Here is a 21,465-nt window from a genome sequence, read left to right as displayed (position 1 = left end):
TTTTTAATAATTAACGATATTTGTTAATTTTTTCACCCAGTTGTTATTTTGTTTATTTTTATTATTATTATTTTGTTTGTCTTCTAATAGTTTTAAAGACAATAAACTGCCTCTGATCCAAGTTTCTAATTATTTTAGTTGTTATTTTTATTTCATTGATTTGAGAGTTTAAATTGTGAAAATATTTAAAGTCTGTTGCGCAGATTTTATTGGATTAGTTTAAATAATATTGTTAGCTATGATCGTTTTTTTAAATAAATTTAATTTACAATGCACATTTTGTTTGTTTTACTCGATTTGCCGTTTACCTTCTTTTTCTAACAATAACATGTAGATATGTAATGGTAATGAAACGATGAGATTAATATATAAATCTTTATTACTTTTTAGAATAAAATTATAAACATTATATTAAAATTATGTAAGTACAAACAAGAACAGACAAATAGAAATAATTGCAAATATAAACTATACTATATATACGTATACAAAATAATATTTTACAATGAGGATAGTAAATATAATGAAACTAGATAAATCGTTGGTAAAAGTTTTCATCGAAGTTGGCACTCGCAGTTTTGGTATATTATTACTAGTCGATGAGCGCGTATCAATTCCTTGTGTTGTAATCCACGTGGACGTTCTTCTTGAGCTTCTCCGGAAGATCCTTGTAAATCACGTATGGAACGTCGTCTGAAATAATTGTTGAATGTTTTTTTTTGTAATTAATTATTTATAAAATTTAATTATGTTATTACCGCTGCATTTGTAAACCAGATCGGACCAGATGATCATCTCTTGGGAGAAGCAGAAGACGCCGAGCCTTCCACCTTTGAGGGTGGAATCGAAAATGTTTCCTGAATCGGCAACCACCTCTTCACCTTCGAAGATCCTCAACCTGATCAAACCGATCTTGGGTCTGTGCAGGAGCATCCACCTGTAAGCGGTGCGCTCCTTCCATCCGACATTTCTCGGATCCTTCCACAAGAGTTTCACCTGATTCTCGGTATCTCCGGTATGCCACAAGGAATTCCTCATCAGTTGACCAGGACCAGTGACCGAATCTACAAGTTTCAATTGGATTCCAGGCTCTGCTACGGCGCGGAACGGCGTCGCCTGCCAATACGTCTGTGAGTTCTTCTTCCACATCACAGTGTAGAACTTCCTATTGTTCTGGTAACTGAAACCATCAGAACATGTTAGATTTGATGTAATTTTAAGAGAGTTTTTATTGTTACCTGAAGATGAAACCGACGTAATCATCGTCGACTTCGGTGTCCACGAAAAACGTTCCCTCGAAGTCAACACCACCGAAAGAATCGTAACCAACGGCAAGTCCAGGGTCACTGTTCATTGTCTGCACGATCTCCGCTCCTTTATTGTAGATCACCCAGTTAGGATCGATCTGCGATTCACCTTCTGGATCCAACACAACCGTTTGATATGTGCTGAAATCCGTTGCGTAAATCTTCGAGTTGTTCGGACAATTGTCCAATTCATTCGGGACGGAGTCTTGATCCCAATCGCTCTCGCAAAGATCTCCAACTCCGTTTTCTGCAGTTATAGTTTATTTAATGCTTGTTGCTTTAAATATACAAAAATACTTACGATTAGCGTCCTCCTGGCGCGGATTGTAAGCCAACGGACAGTTATCGTTAACGTTCAATATTCCATCGTTGTCGGCGTCCGTGTCGCACGCGTCTCCTTTACCATCTCCGTCCGTGTCCAACTGATCGCTGTTCGCCACTCTTCGGCAATTATCCATATGGTCTCCGATGCCATCACTGTAATCAAATTTTATTAACGATTTACGAATATGTACAGGACGATGATTTATATTTACTGATCTATGTCCGAGGCTCGATCGCAGACGTCTCCAACTAGATTGTTGTTGGAATCGAGCTGATTTGGATTGTGGGCTTTGGGACAGTTATCGCAGACATCTCCCAGACCATCTCCGTCCGAGTCCTTTTGGTCGCTGTTGGCCTTCCTCGGGCAATTGTCTCGGTCGTTTGGAATACCATCATCATCCATATCGTCGTCGCAGGCGTCTCCAATACCATCCTTATCCAAATCGTCTTGGTTCAAGTTAGGAATCATGGGGCAATTGTCGCAAGCATCGCCCTGCTGATCACCACCACCTTCGTCCGAGTCCTTCTGATCCGGGTTGAACACGTAAGGGCAATTGTCCTAAGAAATACGCATCGCTTATGTTAAAATATCCACTTCTTCGAAAGCAACATCGGCGTTAGTTTAAAGCAGAGCTAATTTAGTGTACATATAGACATCTACTGGACAACAACAGATTGACGACATTTACTGACTTACTTTCCAATTTCCTTTTAATTAGTTCTTCTCAGGTCAGAATCAATAATTTCTATTAGAAAGAAAGGAAATCGTGTCCACGTCGTTTTTCACTCGTTTTACACGTTTTATTGAACTTGAACTATAATATTATATATGTAAGTGTATATAAATAGAAATAATAATCGATTACATTGTACGTTAACAAATATGGTTTGTACTACAGATGAACAATAATACTACGCTAGATTAAGTGAAAATGTTAAATTCGTCGATGTCATTCATATTTTAATTGTAATAGCAATATGTCCAATAGCATCTTACGGGATTATTGAGCACGCCGTCATCGTCGGCGTCTTCGTCGCACGCGTCTCCTTTACCATCGTTATCGGCATCCTCTTGTCCCGAATTCGGGATGTTTGGGCAGTTGTCCTGAAAAGTTGAAATCGAATGTGTTTAGATTATACGATTTTTCAAGTCTCTTAGTCTACGAATTACTTGTCTGCATTTGATGTGCGAACATCCTAAATCTACGTCAGGCCATCCATCGAGATCTCTGTCTCTGCCGCACAACGAACCGTCTCCTGCCCAGCCCACCTTGCATTTGCAGGAATATCTGCCGTTACCGATGTGGAAACACTGGGCCATGCGGTCGCAGTGCGTGCCGTCCGGACAGTAACCTTCACCCTTATGGCATCCCCTTGTCTGGTTTCCAACGTAACCGGGATTGCAAGGACCGCAGGAGAAGGAACCTTCAGTATTCCTGCACTGGGAGTTCTCGACGCAGCCGCCGTTGTGGTGAGCGCATTCGTCTATATCGTAACATCTCTGCCTATTTCTGACAGCCTCTTCTAATCCCACGCCGTGCGAATCGGTGCCGGTGAATCCCTCGGGACACGAGCTGCATCTGTATCCGGGTGAGAGGTTTTGGCATTCCACGTTCGGATGGCATGGACGAGCTAAGTCGCACTGAAACGTTATGAAAGAAAACGACGCTCTTAGATTTGCAGAATTGTTGAATCGAAGAACTTCTTACTTCATCGATGTCGTAGCAGGTGCTTCCGTTTCCTGTGAAACCTTCTGGACAACCGTCGCACCTGTAATATGGAGGAGCGTCCAGGGGGTTGCATCTCACGCCTAAAAACCTCACACAATTATTCCCAATCGATCAATTAATTCGCTTCGAAAAAAAAATGTCATGTACATCGAACGTCACGGGAGGAGCGGGAAATAAAACGAGCACAAGTTAAACGAAACATTCATATATTAATATCATCGATACAGAATACAAAAATTCAATGTTAATAGTATTATTAATATAAATGTATATTTATAAATATATCTAAATAACATGTATAACGTGCGCGCGATGTTTAGGGGAGGATTATCGAATTTGTACGAGCTCCTAGGTTGGACCACTATTGTCACCATGGTAATCAACTTACGTTGTATTCCGGCAGTTAAACATGAAATACTTTACTATAAGACTGAAAGTCCTAAAAGAAGTACTAAATTATATAAGAAAAATTAGACTCGTTTAACTATAATTTGCATTATAGTTATCAAATTTTGAACCGAAAAATAGAACCAAAGAATAAAAACAAGCACTAAAATATGCATGAGATGTTTTCTTTAAATATTAACTATTTTACATTTATTTAATTCGGTAAACCACCCCCTTGTGTGATCTGTGTATACTAAACATAGCTATTATTGTTAATGTAATATTGTTATGAGCCTTTTGTTTTAGGTAGAGCCATTTAAACAACGTCTATGGTCTGGAATACAGAACGCTGAAGATAAAACATAATGAGAATATCGTATTGACATAGTGCAGTGTATAGTGGATGCGGATTTTAGTGGTAACGGTGTATACTATGTACAGGTACAGTGATCATTCTAATACATGGCATTTTACTCTAAATTTTCACTCGGGTGGTGAGTTGGGAATCGTTACTGCTCTTAATGTTTGATGTTTAACTCACCGGGATGGCAAGGGTTGTAATCGCATCTGGATCTGCGAGGAACGCACTGCTCTCCGTTTCCTTCGTATCCTGATGGACATGGGCCACATCTGTAGCCCTGCGCGGTGTCCTGACACTGAACGCCGTGGAAGCAAGGTCGTTCGGCGCACGTACGTCCAGGTGTGCAGGTGTGTCCATCACCGATGTATCCTCTTGGGCAGCTTCCGCATCTTGGACCGGAACTGGTGTCGTGGCATTGCACCCTGGGGAAGCAGTTCGGTGGATGCGTCTCGCATGTGGGCCTTTGCTGAATGGATGGAGGACGTTGCTTGCACAACTCGCATTCCTCGATGATCCTCTTCAAGCTGTTGATGGTATCATCTTGACGCGCCAAAACTTTGTTGGCATTGTTCACTGAGTCGATGAGTCTGTTGATTGCAATCAGAAGCGCATCTAAAAACAAGTAATAAATAAGTATTTATTTTAAATATTAATTAATTAGTTCAGTAGTACTGTCGTCCAAATCTGAGATTATCGGAATGTCGGCGCGATGATCCGGTTGGTAGCTTTGGATGTTGTGATCGTTTTCGTAGTTCCTGAAGAACTTATCCAGATCGTGATGGTCTTTGTGGTGGCAGTTGTTCCTCGCCAGTACCTTCTTCAGAGCATGATGACCTTCAATCTCGACCGGGTACTTCTTCTCTCTCATCTGAAATACGTCCTCTATAAATCCAGCTACTACAACCACTACTACTACAACTACAACTATTAATCCTAGTATTGCGAACGACGATATCGGTGCCGTTAATCGCGATGCAAGACATACGAGGTCAATGCGATGGAATTAAGTGCACCGCCGTTTATATGAAACGCGTAATTCGAGAGAGTGAATAAGTGTGCACAACCCGACATCTCCTTAAAGAGATGCCGTCCTCGAAACCGCTCCGCGTGCTTCGCTGAAGAAGAGGCAACGCTACTCTCATCGTTGCTTTCGGGTCAACGGAAAACGTTCGACATTAATACATTATATTTTTTTTTTACAAAATGTTGTTAATTTTTATGCAATTAGCAATTATCTAAGATGTTGCAAATCTTACCACCGTCAGCTTAGGCTCTTCCATTCCCAAGAACATCTCCTTCATCGTTTTCGGCATCGCCACTCGACCGTAGGATATGCAGTCCATGAAGAGGGTCACGTCGGCGTCCGGCTTCACCTGGTTCACGGAAAGGATCAACGATTTTATCAAAGAATCATCGTCCAACGTGTCCACAGTGAAGTGCTGAGATCTCTCTCTTCCATTCTCCACAGTCTCAACAATCACTGAAACATCAATAAAAAAATGTACATTTCCAATCGAAACATCCCAAACACAATAATACTATTATTTTTCACAACAAACTCAATTGTCACCTTTTTTCCATCGATAATGATAAAATAACAACTAAATTAATTAAGTTTTTACCAACGATCAAATCTGCGACCTCGTTTCAGATAATTAAAACAAAAAACTAAAATAATGAAAACAAAATAACAATAAGCGAATATGACTAGCAATTACTATAAAACACTATCAGTAAACAATAATAAAAATCTAAGATCCAAGTCATTCAATTTATTCCATTTTACATGCTATGCAATAAATCTGAATTTGTTTAATCATTTTTTATTGACATTAAATTATACTATTTTAGTTTTTTTTGTAATCATTGATATCCAATACCAAAATAAGTTACGTTAAGTAATGAGAAAAGTCTTCAGTTTAAAAAGTAACTGAAAATAAAGAAAGAATAATAAAATCTAGTATTAAACCATTAACTACTTCAAACAAATAACGTAATGACTAGATATTAAATCAACCAGATGTAAAATATCCAGTAAAATAAAATATTACTACTTTCAAAATAAAACAAAAATCAATCATTTTTAAGAAATACACGAAACTGCAACAACTAAAAAATTTAATTTGTTGTATAATTATAATTAGTTTATTTTTTCTTCAGTAGCAAATCTAAGTGGTAATTTCCGTTTTAAACTACGTACTTTAATTCTCAATGTCTGAATTGTTTATGCTGGGTGTACAAAAATTATTAATAGATACGAGTAATAAAGTTACGACTCAAGAAGTTTGCATGTAACACAAACGTTTTTTTTTGCAGTCGACTAATTTAGATATTGTAAATTCATAAATTTAAAATATATAATGTAATCATTTTTTCATTTGGGAAATTTATTAATAGTTACTTTTAAATCTTATTTAATTGAAAGATGTATTTAAATATTTACTTTGTATAAATTATATACTAAGTTTTTTCATTTAAAATATGCTATAAATATGTTATTGCTGCCATTGAAATTAAATGAATATAAAGTATTTGTATATGTTTCTTGCTGTTGTTTAAACGGAAATTGTAACACACCTCGTTTGCTATTTCTGTCCAGAATCAACGAAAACTTCTCCTCGGATCCAGGGAAGTCGACGGTGAAGAGGGTTTCGGGTCCGCGGTGTCGCTTCCTGGCCTTGATGTGGCGCAAAGACAAAACCATGCTGTCCCCTTTGATGACGTCCTCCAGCTCTCTGGAAGCCACTGCATTTGAAGAAAAAAAAGAACGTTAACAGATTGCGGTTATTTTTTTATATAGCTGCTTCAATTGCATATCGGTAGAGAAAGACATATAAGGATGGATTATTTTAGAACAGGATTTCTGTGGCAGTTCCGCATTACGTCGCGTGCATTTTAAGAGGTCTTTCGAATCGCGGAAAGGCGGCGAAGATCGCGGTTTCGGTTCCACAGAAACGCGGTTATCCAACAAGCTGATCCCATTGGATAACCGCAAAATTTTTGAAAATTTCTTTACGTCGACTTTTAGATCGCGCGTGTATTCAATGGTATAATATAAGTTAGACCTTGTAACAAATTCTATGGCTGTTTCAGCCAACGCACCATAATCTAAATGTTTTCCAATTTCATGCGTGAACGGATCTCCTTAATCCTTAATTCCTGCAACGATCCCAGTTTCCTCATCGCTGGCGCCGTTCCCTTATGAAATTATTGAAAGGATTCTTCGATATTCGTTGGAAGATTTCTTCCGTCTTTTCACTCGCGTGGCGCATGTGTGCTTCAGGTGGGTGTAAATACGTACACACGTTGAGCAATCAAAAGCCGTAAGTAGGTTTGCCATTAATATTCATTCCAAGTTTACTTTTTTTTTTCTGTACCTTTTTTTCCATATTACTATTTATGATTTTCTTTCACATTCGTTACCACCATATGTTGTTTGTTCAAAACAACAATATAAGGCGCCTGCCGACCGAAACAACAAAAACTATGTTTGGGCGTTTGAAATTCGAGTCCGAACCGCACCGGACATTCAAAAAAGGCGAATGCAAATGATGCAAAGTCTGAGATGAAGAAAAAAATACAGTTTTATATAATTTATTCACCACCGAATTTACGTAATAACACTTACTTCATTTGCTTTTTATATGACAAAATACACATTTTTAGAAATGTTTACTTCTTTTCATAAAACAATCATCAAAACATTATAAATTGCATTTATAAGTTTATGCATATTGTACATATTTTGTTTCAATTATTGTAAAATTTGATCGTAAATCGACAATATTTTTTAAATAATTCTCAAAAAAATACACACATCATGGAATTTCAAACATTGTACTTTTTCCATAAAAAACTTGATTAATTTTCTTATAATATATAACATACAACTGTTTGAATAAGTTCACTAATTTTACTGAAACAATAATAAATTATTAATTTATGAAAGTAATTAACTCAAATGGAAAATTATCTTATCGTGTCTTAATGAAGTCAAGTTTTCATTCTCTCATAATAATAATACCATAGATATTAAAACAATTTAGATGATTAAAAAAAAATATATTCAAAATTAATATTCTTCTCATAAAAATTCTGAATAAAACATTTAAATTCTTATAAGGAAAAGTATTACAATATATATTTGGAAAAAATATAAACCCACATTAGGATCCAACTAAATCTACTTGATAAAATTCGAAATGTAATACGAATCATTAAGAATTGATTTAAAAACAAATAACATGAAGTAATATGTGATTTGTCTACATTCATGAACAATTAATTATTTGTGCAATCTATAAATTTTGTATTTAAAATAATGAAAAATTGCACAATTTATTGATGAAATGGTAAAATAACGTATATCAGAAAAAGCATAATTTTGTTCATTAAATTCTTGAATGTGTGTTAAACAAATTAGAACTTATTAGCTTTATAATCTACGAGCGTGTATAATAAAACATAGTGATAAGGTTTGAAAAAGTTAGTATAAAACTGAACCTTGTAACATTTTGAATTATTTTTTTATCTGAAGAAAAAAAAAATTTAAAAAAAAATGATTCCATTTCTATTTATATACAGATTCTCTATCAACTCTGGAGGTAATTTAATCAACGTTAAACTGTTTGCTAAAGCAATTAGATGTAAAACAAAAGTATCCAATTGCATGAAAAATAAATGTATAAAGGATTACGTTATCAAATTTATCCGAAAATACATTGTTTCTAATAATAATAATACCGTGTGGTATTTCAATGGTAATTGAATAATAAATAAATGTGAATCACATAATTCTGTCATTGTAGAGAAACAAATGATATCATGTCCCGAGCGACGAGAGATTCATGAGACTAATGCTGCGGACGTGCGTAAAAATCGGTTTAAACACACATTTTTGGAAATGCAATTAGGTGTTTTCAGTTTGATTAAGCGGAAATTGGCGACGTGCCAAGGATTTTAAAAGGGGAAGAAAAAAAAAAGTAAAGATTGCATTTTAAATATAGAACTTCTTCGGAAACTGTGTCATAGTGGATTTGAGATGCATGTCAAATTGTTAATTGGGTTTATTCATTATATTGTTATTATTTAAGATGACATACATATCTCCCTATTCTTCGTCGGTTAAGTAATAATTATTTTTAGGGGATTTTTTTTTTTGTAATTATTTTACATTTAGGGTGACATCGAATGATTAAATAATTATTATGGTTTTAGGGGATTTTTTTATTGTTGTTTTGCATTTAGGGTGACTGACATATCGTTAAATAAAAATTATTTTTTTGGGGATTTTTTTTTGCTGTTGTTATTTTATATTTAGGGTAAAATGGGTTAAATCATAATTATTTTTTTAGGGGATTTTTTTTTGCATTACCGGTATCTAAGGTGACTGCATCTACGAGAAGGCAAAATGAGACGAAGGCCAATGAGGCCACCCCCAGGTCGAACCTCATCCCGATCTCTCTGTTACAGTTACTGTCTTCTTCTTCGACTTCTCGACAAACTTTCCTACGCGCACCGCCGACTTTTTTTTTTCGCACACTCTACCAACTCCAGATACACACTGCATGTGATCTCTTCTCGTCCAAGCAGCAGGCCAAGAGAGTAAGCTACAAACGGCAGGATCAACAGGAGTGGGACGCGACAAATTGATACACACACTTACTCGCATTCACACACACACATACATACATACATGTGCATGCAAGAATACACGCACAACCGACGACCTGCTTAAATGGGACACTAAATGGACACGCAATTACATCGAATTTATCCATTACCGATGACAGAATTATTGCTCGCAAAAGACGTATTTCCGAATGACCGAACTTGCGAACTGCATGTTATCTCAATTAGTGATCTCAGGATACGGACACTCCACTTCCTACTTCTGTACTCGTATATAGGACATGTTCGAATTGAACATTATGCAAACTACTTCAAGAAAATACGCTTAGGAAATACTTGTTAGTTACTTAAGAATTCATATTTGCTTTTATTATTACATTAAATATCTACAAAAAATTGATGATCAAGCTTCCAATTAGATGAAATTTAAGCATATTTATTTTAACTATTTAATGAGTATAAATCAAATCTTTTGATCAAGTTGTTTTTGATTTTATTATTACATAAAATAAGTCAAGATTTTAACTTTAAAAATAATTAATCTACAAAAATTGATAATACACTTTCCATTAAAAAAATATAGCATTAACTGAACAAATTATTAAGTGTATCTTAAATCTTTTGATTTTAATTGAAATTATCAGCAGTTAGATTTGTCTAAATTGTTACATAAAATATATCAGAACTTTTACTTCAAAATTATTTAATTGAATATTCTCTAAATTAATCTACAAACATTGATTATAAAATTTCCAATTAGAAGATATTTTAACGTCAAACAAAGTAATTGGTTGATTTGTACTCATCAAATCTGTCAATTTTAATTCTTAGTCGTGTTATGATTTGTTTTATTTGACATATGATGTACAGTAACTTGATATTTTTGTTCTCCTCAGCTGCAGTTTTTTTTAACTTTTCAAATAATTCTATTGACAAATAAAATTTAAAAATATTAACAAATTAAATCAAAGCTTTTAATTAAAGTCAAGTTGATATTTTGTTTTCTTCTGTTGCTGTTTTTTTTTACTATAAAAACAATCAAAATGTTAGTTTTAATAATTTCATTAACAAATTAAATGAATCAACAAAAATACAATTATTTGTAAAAACGAAACAAATTTCAATGGAAGAAACTTTTTACGATAATATTTTAATAACAAGTATAAAAAAAATCGTCAAATATTATAAAATATTTCTACATAATCAAATTTTTTAATTTCAATTTTAAAATAATTGATTAAATTTTCTATTATGTTTTTTGTATAATGAATATTCGAGAATATTATGCTAATTATAATATCATCCAATATCCCGCACTGTTTGAAACCTTACTAATTGAGGAATTTAATGTATAAAAGAAAGAAAAAAAACTATAGTTTATGTAATAAACTATAGTTTTCTGTATAATTGTTTTTACTATAATCCGGACTGATTGAAGTCGCATTGTGCGAGATATTGCATATAAAATGTAACAGGTTTTAATAACATTTAACATAGTTCATTTCATTAAGTATAATCTAGTTAGAACATATGTTAATATATGTTAAAATTCGTTAAAACAAATACAGTAAATAATATTATTACATAAAGCGAAATACACAATTCTATGTTTTATTGCTGATATAGTTATTTTTTTATAATCGTATCGCATTTTTCAGTAGAAAGCTTTTCTCTATCTCCTGCAACGATTGTATATGGATCAATGCTATTTAATTTTAAAACCACTTCTATGTTTTTTAATATACGATATCTAAATAACTCAACTCATTTTTAAGCGTTACATATACAATTATAAGATTAAAAGATTATCTGTTGTAATAATAATCAATTAATCATATAATGTTTATTTTTAAATTTTTATTCGATGATACCACAAATGGATCAGCATCATCTTCCTCGTAGATGCAATTACCATAGTAATAACGAACATGACCATAAGCAGTCAGCTTGGCCTTGCGTTTCCAACATTATGCAACAACAAGTTTTAATTTACGAAACATCATAAATACAAAGTAGTAAAATTTTTAGAGAAAATAAAATTGATTTATTTGCAATTCTTTATTGCTATATTTCAAAGAAAAATAGCTATGAACCCAAGAAATTCTGCTAATCATTTAATAAACACCAAATGTATGTTTAATTGTATAATAGATTAATTGGTTTAAATTAATGAAAACTGTATGTTTGGATAATTCGTGTTGAAATAATGAAAAAAAATGCTCGATTTTTTTTTCTTATTTTAATGATTTTCTCGAAAACTGTAACAGATTGAATGCATATGAAAGTTGGATGTTTAGAAAATCTAGCGAGTTTTCATACATTACTGTGGTTACGTTCATTTAGCTGTAATTCGCGTTGAAATTTGAAAAAATTAAAAATTAACGCTGGAAAATGGGAAAACTATAATAGATTGAATGGATTCAAAAGATGCATATGAAAGCTGGATATTTTGGAAAATGTAGCGAATATTCATACATTGCTGTGGTTTCATTGCCGACATTTCGAAAACTTGCATCATAGTGTGAAAATCTGAAGCTCAATGTATTAATTTTACGCTTTTTTTATAAGTATTAAACAAAAGGGTTGAATTTTTGCCTGTTTAAATCATTTGAACTTTTAGATCTTAGATAATTAATCATCAAGTTGTAAACATTAATTATATACTTAAAATACTGCAAAAACTAGTGATTAATGTTGTATTTTTACGGTTTTTTTTTTTAATTTCGTATATATTTTGTAGCTCATAGGTAGATAATTTTTGTTCGGAATGAGCAAGCTCAAAGTATTAATTTACCCTTGATTTTTTGTCTTTTTATATCCTTTGAACTTATTAATCTTAGATAGATGATTTTAAGATCGATAAGTTTTAAACATCCTTAATATCTTGCAAAAATTAGAGATAAATGTTGGATTTTTACGTTTTTGATTTTCTTATATACTTTGCAAGTCTTAGGTAGATGATTTTGTTCGGGCGATGAGCAAGTTCAAAGTATTAATTTTACGCTTTTTTTTTTCTAAATTTTGGATAAAAGGATTGAATTTTTGTGTGTTTATATCCTTTGAACTTATTGATCTTATATAGATGATTTTGAGATCATTACTTTGTAAGAGAGCTGTTAAACCCGAAAGGGGTAGAAATAGCGCCGGAAGAAAAAATACTTTGTAAGTCTTAGGTAGGTGAATTTGTTCTGGCGATGAGCAAGCTCAAAGTATTAATTTTACGCTTAATATCTTGTAATTATTGGACATAAATATTGGACTTTTTTTTTTACTCTCTATGTCTCATGTTCATGTTGTTCTTAGGTAGGTGGTTATGAAAAAGACCGTGGACCAGGCTAATTTTAAAATTACGCTGAACGGCGTGTCCAAAAATTAAGCGCACCGAATATCCGTAAGAAACGGTCATCCCACATACACACACACAGACACATGACGGTCCTTCTTTTAATGGAAGGTCGCCGCAAAAGTTCTTTTGCATATTAGCGATTCGGATCCGCTTATATGGAGATACAAAAGGAACTCGAGGAGACCGACCGAGATGCCTGCATCCGAGGGACAAAAGTATCTCTCCACTTTATATAATAGCGTTCGAAAAGCCCACGCGCTCTTTCTCCTTCTCCGGATGAAAGAAAGAACTAAAACTAACAAAAAAATAAATCTGAACGCGCCTCCAGCTCTATTTATACGCAATGTCCACTATTTTTACAACCTAATCCCAAAGGAAGGTGTTTTTCCACTCGCACGCACTGAAAGAAAGAGCAATTAATTCCAAATAGATCGGAGATGATTATAGACGAAATACTTCTATTTCTGAATCTAAATCCAACATCAACGATTTATTTCAAATCTTTCCTATAACAAATCATTAAACATTCAAGAAACACTACAATCCATGTGATCTGTTAACTATAAAATGTTAACCGATCATTTCCGATTGATTTTGAAAGCAGGAGCTAAGGAAAATATGTTTATTCTCTAACGTATTGCTTATTCTCTAACAAATTGTTTATACTCTACCGTATTGTTTATTGCGCGTACTTCGCGAGCGTAAATATTTAAAGGAGAGCGAAAAATCAACGACCACACGGAAATAGACTCAAGGTTGCTTTGCAATTAGTAGATTATGCAATTTCTTGTCTCTCTGTTTCTTTTCCTTTTATTCCTGGGATAGTCTTTGGAAACCCTGGAGCACGTGTGGTTTAAGCGTTTCATACTTACGCATATGTGACAGAAGGTTTACATACAATTAACCACAATTTCCGAAGTTGAGATCATCGGTTAGTCAAGGTTCGGTTTACTAATCCCGCAATGAGACAATGTTTTTTGCGCACTCAAATACTTTAATTTGCATTTGATTGTAATTTGCAATAGCAATGGTTTGTAAAGATAATAATAATTCGTTTAAAATAACTGATTTAAAGAAAAAAATAGTAACAGATGTTTTTGCATAGAATTTCTTTACTATAAAAATTTCAATTTTATGTTATTAAAATATGAAGTAACCAAAATGAGACTTACAAAAAAAAAAATTTAAATAGAATTTTATTAACAGATGAAGTTGAAAATTACAAAAAAAAATCTCAAAAACCTAATGTTTTTGACTAATTATTAGATTTTATGTTATTATATGATAATTTAACTAAAATTATGCTTAAAACTGACTGATTTAAAAATAAAACTTTATTAGCAGACGTTTTGTTACAGTTTTTCTATGCTGTTCAAATTTTATAGAAAATTTCAAAAAATAAGTTTTTTTAACGAATTAATTGATTTTATGTAATTAACAGACAAAACTTAAGTTTTTTAACTAATTAATAGATTCAAAAAAATATTAGCAGTCGTTTTATTACAGATTTTCTTGCAAAAATCTCAAAATCTAACCTTTTTAACTAATTATTATATTTTATGTTATTGATTGAGAATGTGATTAAAATAATGTTTAAAAATTACTCACTTTAGCAATAGATGATTTTTTAGCATAAAATTTCTTTAATTTTCCAATTTAAAAAAAATATTTCAAAACAAATCAGTTTTTTTTTAACAAATTAATAGATTTTGGGTTATTAATAGATAATTAAATTAAAATTATGCTTAAAAATAAGTGATTAAAATTACATATTTTCTTTAATAATCAAATTAATAAAAATCGCTATAAATTACAAAAGTAATTCAAGTGAACCAAATCTAAATTAATAATTTAATTTCATAAAACTACAACAGTTCCAAAGAGATGGTCAGATTATCGTTTAGCAATAATTTATAAATATATTATGAAAAAAGGAGTAGAAACTATCATGGAAATCTTTAAATAATTCCAATTTAATGAAATTAAATTTTTAATGAAAGTTGTATTGAAGATAGTGGAATATGTAATTCTAATGAAAACAATTTGGTTTTACAATTTGTAAATATTAGTTATATTTTTCAGTAAATTATTAAATATTTTGTTGATACTTTCTACTAACCAATTTAGTGAATATGTGTTGTAAATACTTTACAATAATAATTTTATTGTAAATTTTAATTAACTCATGTATTTGATGCCATTCCCCATTCTCTTGGGCTTTTTGATTAAAAAATGAATATATGAATTGTGAATGGTGCAATTGAGAGAATGTAAAATGCAAGATGCGAATGAATAGTGGAAATCTTCGAGTGTGCGACAATAAAAAAAAGTGCCGAGTGCGACTAATGCCCAGATTAGTGATGGTTTCGCAGAAAAAGTATTAATCCCGATAGACAATGGACGTCAGTTATCGGATGTGAATGAGCATTATACGTGAATCTGGGCCACGAGATATCGACTAATAATATTCTGCCATCCAAATGCTTTAATTATTGCAAGACTTATGCAAATGTCTATTCATTTCGTAACAAAAAGAAATTGTTAAAATTTTGAAAAAAAAAACAACTATGAATTGTTGCGAAAACGTATAAATATTGTTATAGTAACTTGTTTCTTTGTTTAAACTGATACGAAAAACAGTTGCGTTTGTATTACGAATTTAGTGAATCTGGTTTAGTCATTCAGCATTCGGCTAATGCATTTACAAGCTTAAAGTATTTAATTAGAATAAGTTTGTTGAGTAATAATAATTTCATGCATTACTAATAATAACCACATCACTTTTATAAACAAAATACTTAATATTTCGAAATTCTAAAAAAAAGGCACGAATAAATTTGAAAATAAATAATTTAGTTTTTTATTTATGTGTAAATATTAATATAATTATATTAGAAATATTGTTTTTATTATTCTTTAAGTATAAGTGAATTGAGTAATCTATTAATACTTGCGTTGTTAATTAAACAAAATGCAGTGAGGATATATTTTCTATTGTAATCAAAAACATTTTTTTTCTATGAAAAAATATATTTCATGTTATATAAGTTATGGTAAAACAACTAATGAAAACTTAATTATTATATAAATTATTATGCAAGTCTCAAATGATGTTTGATCTTAATAAAAGTCTTATGTGAATTGTATACAAAGACGTTATAGAAGTTGCCTAACAATAGAACATTATAATCAGAATTTGTATCATGATTTGATTAGGTATTAAAGAAACTCAAATCTTAAAGTTGTTTCAATAAATATAGTATTATTAATTTTATAAGGATAAATTGAATAGGTTAGAAAATAACGGTAACTAAATAATACAGAATTACCACCATGGGTCAAAATGACCTGTTTATTAAATATTAAAAAAGAACAAATTATTGATTTTTAGAACAAACGCAGATTAATTCTTATTATTTAATGTAAATTCACATAATTTCAAACTGATTTTATTGCACAAAATAGACAATTTTCTTTTGAGCAAATATAACAAATTGGTCTTTTAAAACACCTCTTTCTTTTGGATGTAGGAATCTGTTCATTAGATTGCATTAGATTGTCATCGTCGAAGACTGAAGAGGTTTAAACCGCAAGACTTACCCAACCGATTTTAATAATCAATAAATCAATGTTTGCAAGTGCATAAATAATTATTGTATATGTGAAGTGGGGTTGCTGGATCATCTCTTCAGAAAGAATTTTAGTGTCATTTTTTTTATTTTTCTTTTTACCACATTCATAAGGCTTGATATCTATGTCAGATGATAGATTGCTATAATAATAAGAAATTAAAAAAAAAGATTGTCTTTAAACAGGAATCTTCTTGATATTTGCAATCAAAATTCTAAGATTTTAGGGAAACTTTTGGTTGCACATTCGATCATTCATATATAGGTCACACAACGTACGTCCTACTTGTTTTATTAAAGAATTCCTAGAATTCACAGTATTGGTGCAGTGCACACTGGATATCAGAATTACTGATACCGTTTAAGTACATGGAAACCAAAGTTATTCAACTTTGAAATCCAAATATTGATGATGTTTCAAGAATGTAGTTACTATAGACAGGTTACTTTGACCCGAAATACATTAATATAAGTAACTCTCGCCGGGACTGCTTTACTCTGGAAAGTGCATAATTAAATTACTATAGAATGTGAATGAAAACAACGGGTCACTCTGATTAGTGTAAGTTAAGTTGGTTGCATATAATAAAAATTGATTGAGTTTTGGATAGTTGAAATCGATTAAGGATAAATAGAAAAATGAGAATTTGAAATAGTTTAAAATATTTGTAAAAAGATAAATAATGGTACTATTAAATGGATAAATGATATTTGGAATATATATATTTATTTATTTGTATAATTAATCTATTGGAATTATTCTAAAATGTTAAATAATTTGTACTGAAAATGAATAAGTCTTATTATAATAAATGCTTTAGATTATTTGAAAAAATATTTTATAATCATATTCATGCGTTCATCGTATATAGCTTCATTCTTGGAGGTGAAGTAGAAGCTGTGGAAGATTCCGCGATCCGTGTGCGCTGCTTCTACTTCTTCCTTGTCTGCAATCATCATCTTGCTGATGGCCATAGACCAAAATGTGCCGTACCGACCGTATTTACACCACTGCCTCTTAAGTTCACCAAAAGGAAATACGTCCGGATCGCAGTGCAACCTATCCAAAGTATTCACCAAAGCATCGTGGTAAATCTTCAAAAAAGCGTCGACGTTGTTGAAGACATCTTTGGAACATCCGCTCGTCGTCAAAAAGTAAGACAGGTCAACAATCGGAGATGCTTTGCGGGCCAGTTGAAAGTCCAACATCCGTACATCGATATCTCCCTGAAACGAACAACAATTACGATAATTAGTACAAACATTTTACAATTGTAAATTTCTTTACCTCGCGTTCCCTGAACATGAAATTATTGGTCCAACAATCTCCATGGACAATCACGTTGTACTTATCTTCAGCTTTCAGTTCCTCCAGAAAGGTGAGGATGTCATCGTTGATGAATTTCTTGAAAGCCTTCTTACACTCCTCGTCTTCCTCCCCAAAGCTTTTCGTCGCGATATCTGTGAAGTTGCTGATGATCGTGTCGTTCTTGTACGCATTCAAAGCCAAGATCATCGGTTCGTAATCGCTGAACGATATCTCTTCGAAGACTTCAGGTTCGAGCTGCTTCAGCGCGAAACTCAAACCGTGGAATTGCCCGTAACATTTGAGCACCGCCTCGATATATTCGCTGCTCAAAGGATGTCCCAGCTCTTTCCATAGATGGAAGCCTTTGGCGCACACGTTTTCCAAGATTATCTCAGTCTCGGTGGAAAGGTAGCACTTGGGAACGTCTCTCCAGGAGTTTCCAGAAATCGCGTTGAGCTTCGGTACGATCACCTCGTAGAAATTGGTCTCATACTTGGACATGATTTTGGCCAATTCCGATTCATTCTTCTTGATGAAGAGATTGATGATTCCTCTGGAATGGTGCACAACAGCAGTGCTGACATCGCCGACGAAACCACCGCTGCTCGTGCCGTACTCGATGGACACTTCCTGAAGATCCTCCTTCCGCAGAACATCTTCAATGAATGTCTCTACGCATGCCATGATCGTAAACTAAGCAAATCTATTCACAGATCAATTAAGTGACGCAGTTTTAGCACCAGCAGCAAGCATACATTGACTGATTCTACTACCACTGCAATACTATAGATATATATATATATATACATAATAAGCGCGATTCGGAATGCTGAACGACCTCGGGGAAATTCGTAGAATCACAAATAGAAGTAATTTACTTATTGTCTCAAATGTTTTGTACAATTATCCTCTTAACACTAACAGAATCCCACGAAAATAAGCGGAAAACGCATTTTCATTTATTTGTTATTAAACAACTTGAAGCATCTTCAGTTAATACATTTTTATTTTCAACACACGCCGCAATAGATCAATAATATAAACAAGTCAATGTCTGGCATGTGCGATCCGGTTATCATTCCTATTTTTCTTTTAATTAAAATCTTTAAATATTTAGCAAAAAAATAAACATAATTGCGAAAGTCATAAATTAAATGTCTAATAAGCCTACTTGATCCTAATCAAACATCATAAATAACTTAAACTTGCACATAAGAACAATATAGTATCATAAATTTACTTATTTTTTATTATTCATTTAGAAATTTCCACTCGTTGCAAATTGCGAATTATTTACTTTTATGTAAAATTAAAAAAATATGTATTTTTTTTTTATATTTCTGATTATTTAATATTATTTTCTTGTAGAAACTCAACAGTGAAATTTCTTTTTCAATATTATTCTGTTCACATCATTTAATTGTGAACTTTGCTCGGAGCAATTTGTAATGATGACCACATCGTTCTTCTTAATTAATCAGTTTCGAACTTGTTTGTTTTTTAATTATTGTTTTTCTCTAAAGCAAATAAATTTCATTTTTCAAATTGACAATCTCAATATTACGTTTCAATTGTTGAATGCAATTATTATTGTTTATAATTTGATGATAAAAACAACTTTTTTTAACTTGTTTGATCCATTTATTAGAGCAATTGAACTTAATTTTATGGTCGCATTACAATTTGTACGAACAATGAAAATTAATAAGAAAAATTTAGCAACGTTTGCGATTACTCAACGATTATCTTCTTAAATTCTTTAATGAACTAATTTTTATTTGTATTAAGCTGCACTTCAAATATTATATATATATTTTACGATGCGTACATATTGTTAGATAATTCAATGATAACAAAATAGAAAAAATGCATTTGGTATATATATTCATACTCTTAATTGGAATGTAACTAATCCAAATGAATCTACGATTTTGCTGCTCAAAACACAGCACAAAACACACCGAAAGCTGGAATCAAACGATCAATTCAGCTATTTACTTTTAACAACTAATGAAACTGAATGAAGCAATCAAAGAATAATAGACATAATTGGCAAATCATGTTCCACCAAAACAATACAAATCCTCACACATCTTTGATAACTCGTGGAAAGTTATTGGAGGTTGATTTGGAAGTGATGTTGCATATATACCTGACCTTGTACTATTAGATTACCATTTATTTAAAAGTTTGCAAAACTCTTTGAATAGTAAAACTTTAACTAATTATGATGACCTGAAATCTCATTTGTTCAGTTTTTTTACTGATAAGAACCAGAAGTTCTATGAAGTTGCCAGAAAGATTGCAAAACGTCAAATTGGAAAATATATTATTGAGAAAGTTCGTTCTTTGTATACAAAAACCCGAAAATCCCTCCTTTTTTTACACAATAATATTCGTGAGATATCGTATCTAAAATTCCGTATATTTCGTTAGAAAAATCAACATCGTTTGTTTAATTTGACGGCAGAATAAGAGAAAAACTAAAAATATTCCAAGGAGACATGAAATTATTTACACTACGTAAGAGCGCAAATCAAACAAATTTTGAGCGAAACTTCTTCCGTTGCATCAAGGACAAAACTTTTGTGGCACGCGCATAATAATCTAAAAATTAATGTTTATTTTTAATACTAAAAGTTAATTTGCATTTTTTTTACTTGCGATTAAATTATCAATAATATATAAGTATTTAAAAAAAAATGAATGCTTAAAAAACAAAAGAGTAAGGTTAAACATTCAGTAGTCATAAAAAAAATAGAATTTCTGAAGAATCAATTAAGAATGGAAAGATCAACAAATTTGCAGCTCGATTTCATCCGAATTAAAGACAAAAAATTAAGGAAGAAAAACATGAATGGCCTTGCTTTTTTTTTTTAGTACAAATTACCTCAAGGTTCGATATGAATCATGTCATGGTTAAAATGCAGTAATTTTTGCATTTACGTAACAATTCGAAAGAAAATTAAGTGTAATGAAACACGAAACAAATGTATTTTGAGTTGTCATATACAATTTAATAAGCACACTGCGAATTCATGTATATTATTTATAATAACATAATATTACTTACAGTATAAAAGCTGCACAACAGTCAATTAATTGTACATTACAGATTTGTTTTGATGAAAGAGGTAAATTCCACCAAACTCTCGTTTATTTAATGAACATATTTGTGGATTCGTAAAGATCAAATAATATTTTAGGAAAAGATCCTTGACATAATACCGGGTTGTGCTTATTTATAAGACTAAACGTGCTTCAAATAAATCTATTTCGGAGTGTGTGTGTGCGCTCTAATCAGTGCATAGATATATATATAATTACATCTTGAAGAAGATTTTCAAAATATTTTAGATTTTCTCATTATTTACTAATAATAATAATAAAGATGATAAATAATAATTACACATTTGTTTAGGTTTAGTATCAAATATACTG

At 31.9% G+C, this 21,465-nt stretch overlaps 2 protein-coding genes across 2 annotated transcripts; both read right to left on the bottom strand.

The window, feature by feature from the left end:
* Positions 1–513: 513 nt before the first annotated feature.
* On the bottom strand, positions 514–9,660 carry LOC108568621 (cartilage oligomeric matrix protein). Its single transcript, XM_017929819.1, has 13 exons — positions 9,484–9,660; positions 6,687–6,854; positions 5,366–5,589; positions 4,782–4,977; positions 4,290–4,721; positions 3,341–3,441; positions 2,803–3,273; positions 2,629–2,736; positions 1,844–2,190; positions 1,609–1,784; positions 1,239–1,554; positions 759–1,180; positions 514–693 (listed from the first exon to the last, which is right to left on the bottom strand). The coding sequence occupies exons 1-13, from the start codon at positions 9,560–9,562 to the stop codon at positions 611–613; spliced, it is 3,123 nt and encodes a 1,040-aa protein (XP_017785308.1). The 5' UTR covers positions 9,563–9,660; the 3' UTR covers positions 514–610.
* A 7,844-nt stretch (positions 9,661–17,504) lies between these two features.
* Positions 17,505–18,814, bottom strand: LOC108568569. The gene is made up of 2 exons (XM_017929743.1): positions 18,004–18,814; positions 17,505–17,942 (listed from the first exon to the last, which is right to left on the bottom strand). Exons 1-2 carry the CDS (start codon positions 18,706–18,708, stop codon positions 17,538–17,540), a joined length of 1,110 nt encoding a protein of 369 aa, XP_017785232.1. The 5' UTR covers positions 18,709–18,814; the 3' UTR covers positions 17,505–17,537.
* Between the last annotated feature and the right edge of the window lie 2,651 nt (positions 18,815–21,465).

The sequence above is a fragment of the Nicrophorus vespilloides genome, unplaced genomic scaffold (genome assembly GCF_001412225.1).
Source record: "Nicrophorus vespilloides isolate i.1.1-1 unplaced genomic scaffold, Nicve_v1.0, whole genome shotgun sequence".
Classification (NCBI taxonomy): Eukaryota; Metazoa; Arthropoda; class Insecta; order Coleoptera; family Silphidae; genus Nicrophorus; species Nicrophorus vespilloides.
This window is presented reverse-complemented; position numbering and strand designations above follow the sequence as displayed.

Bases quoted from the DNA above. Each gene is read 5' to 3' on its own strand.
- LOC108568621 (XM_017929819.1), bottom strand. From the start codon at position 9,562: ATGAGGTTCGACCTGGGGGTGGCCTCATTGGCCTTCGTCTCATTTTGC. The intron at 3,442-4,289 runs GTGAGTTAAACA...TGAGGTTTTTAG, and splicing joins TTACAACCCTTGCCATCCCG to GCGTGAGATGCAACCCCCTG. The intron at 1,181-1,238 runs GTAACAATAAAA...TGATGGTTTCAG, and splicing joins TACGTCGGTTTCATCTTCAG to TTACCAGAACAATAGGAAGT.
- LOC108568569 (XM_017929743.1), bottom strand. From the start codon at position 18,708: ATGGCATGCGTAGAGACATTCATTGAAGATGTTCTGCGGAAGGAGGAT. The intron at 17,943-18,003 runs GTAAAGAAATTT...TGTTCGTTTCAG, and splicing joins TCATGTTCAGGGAACGCGAG to GGAGATATCGATGTACGGAT.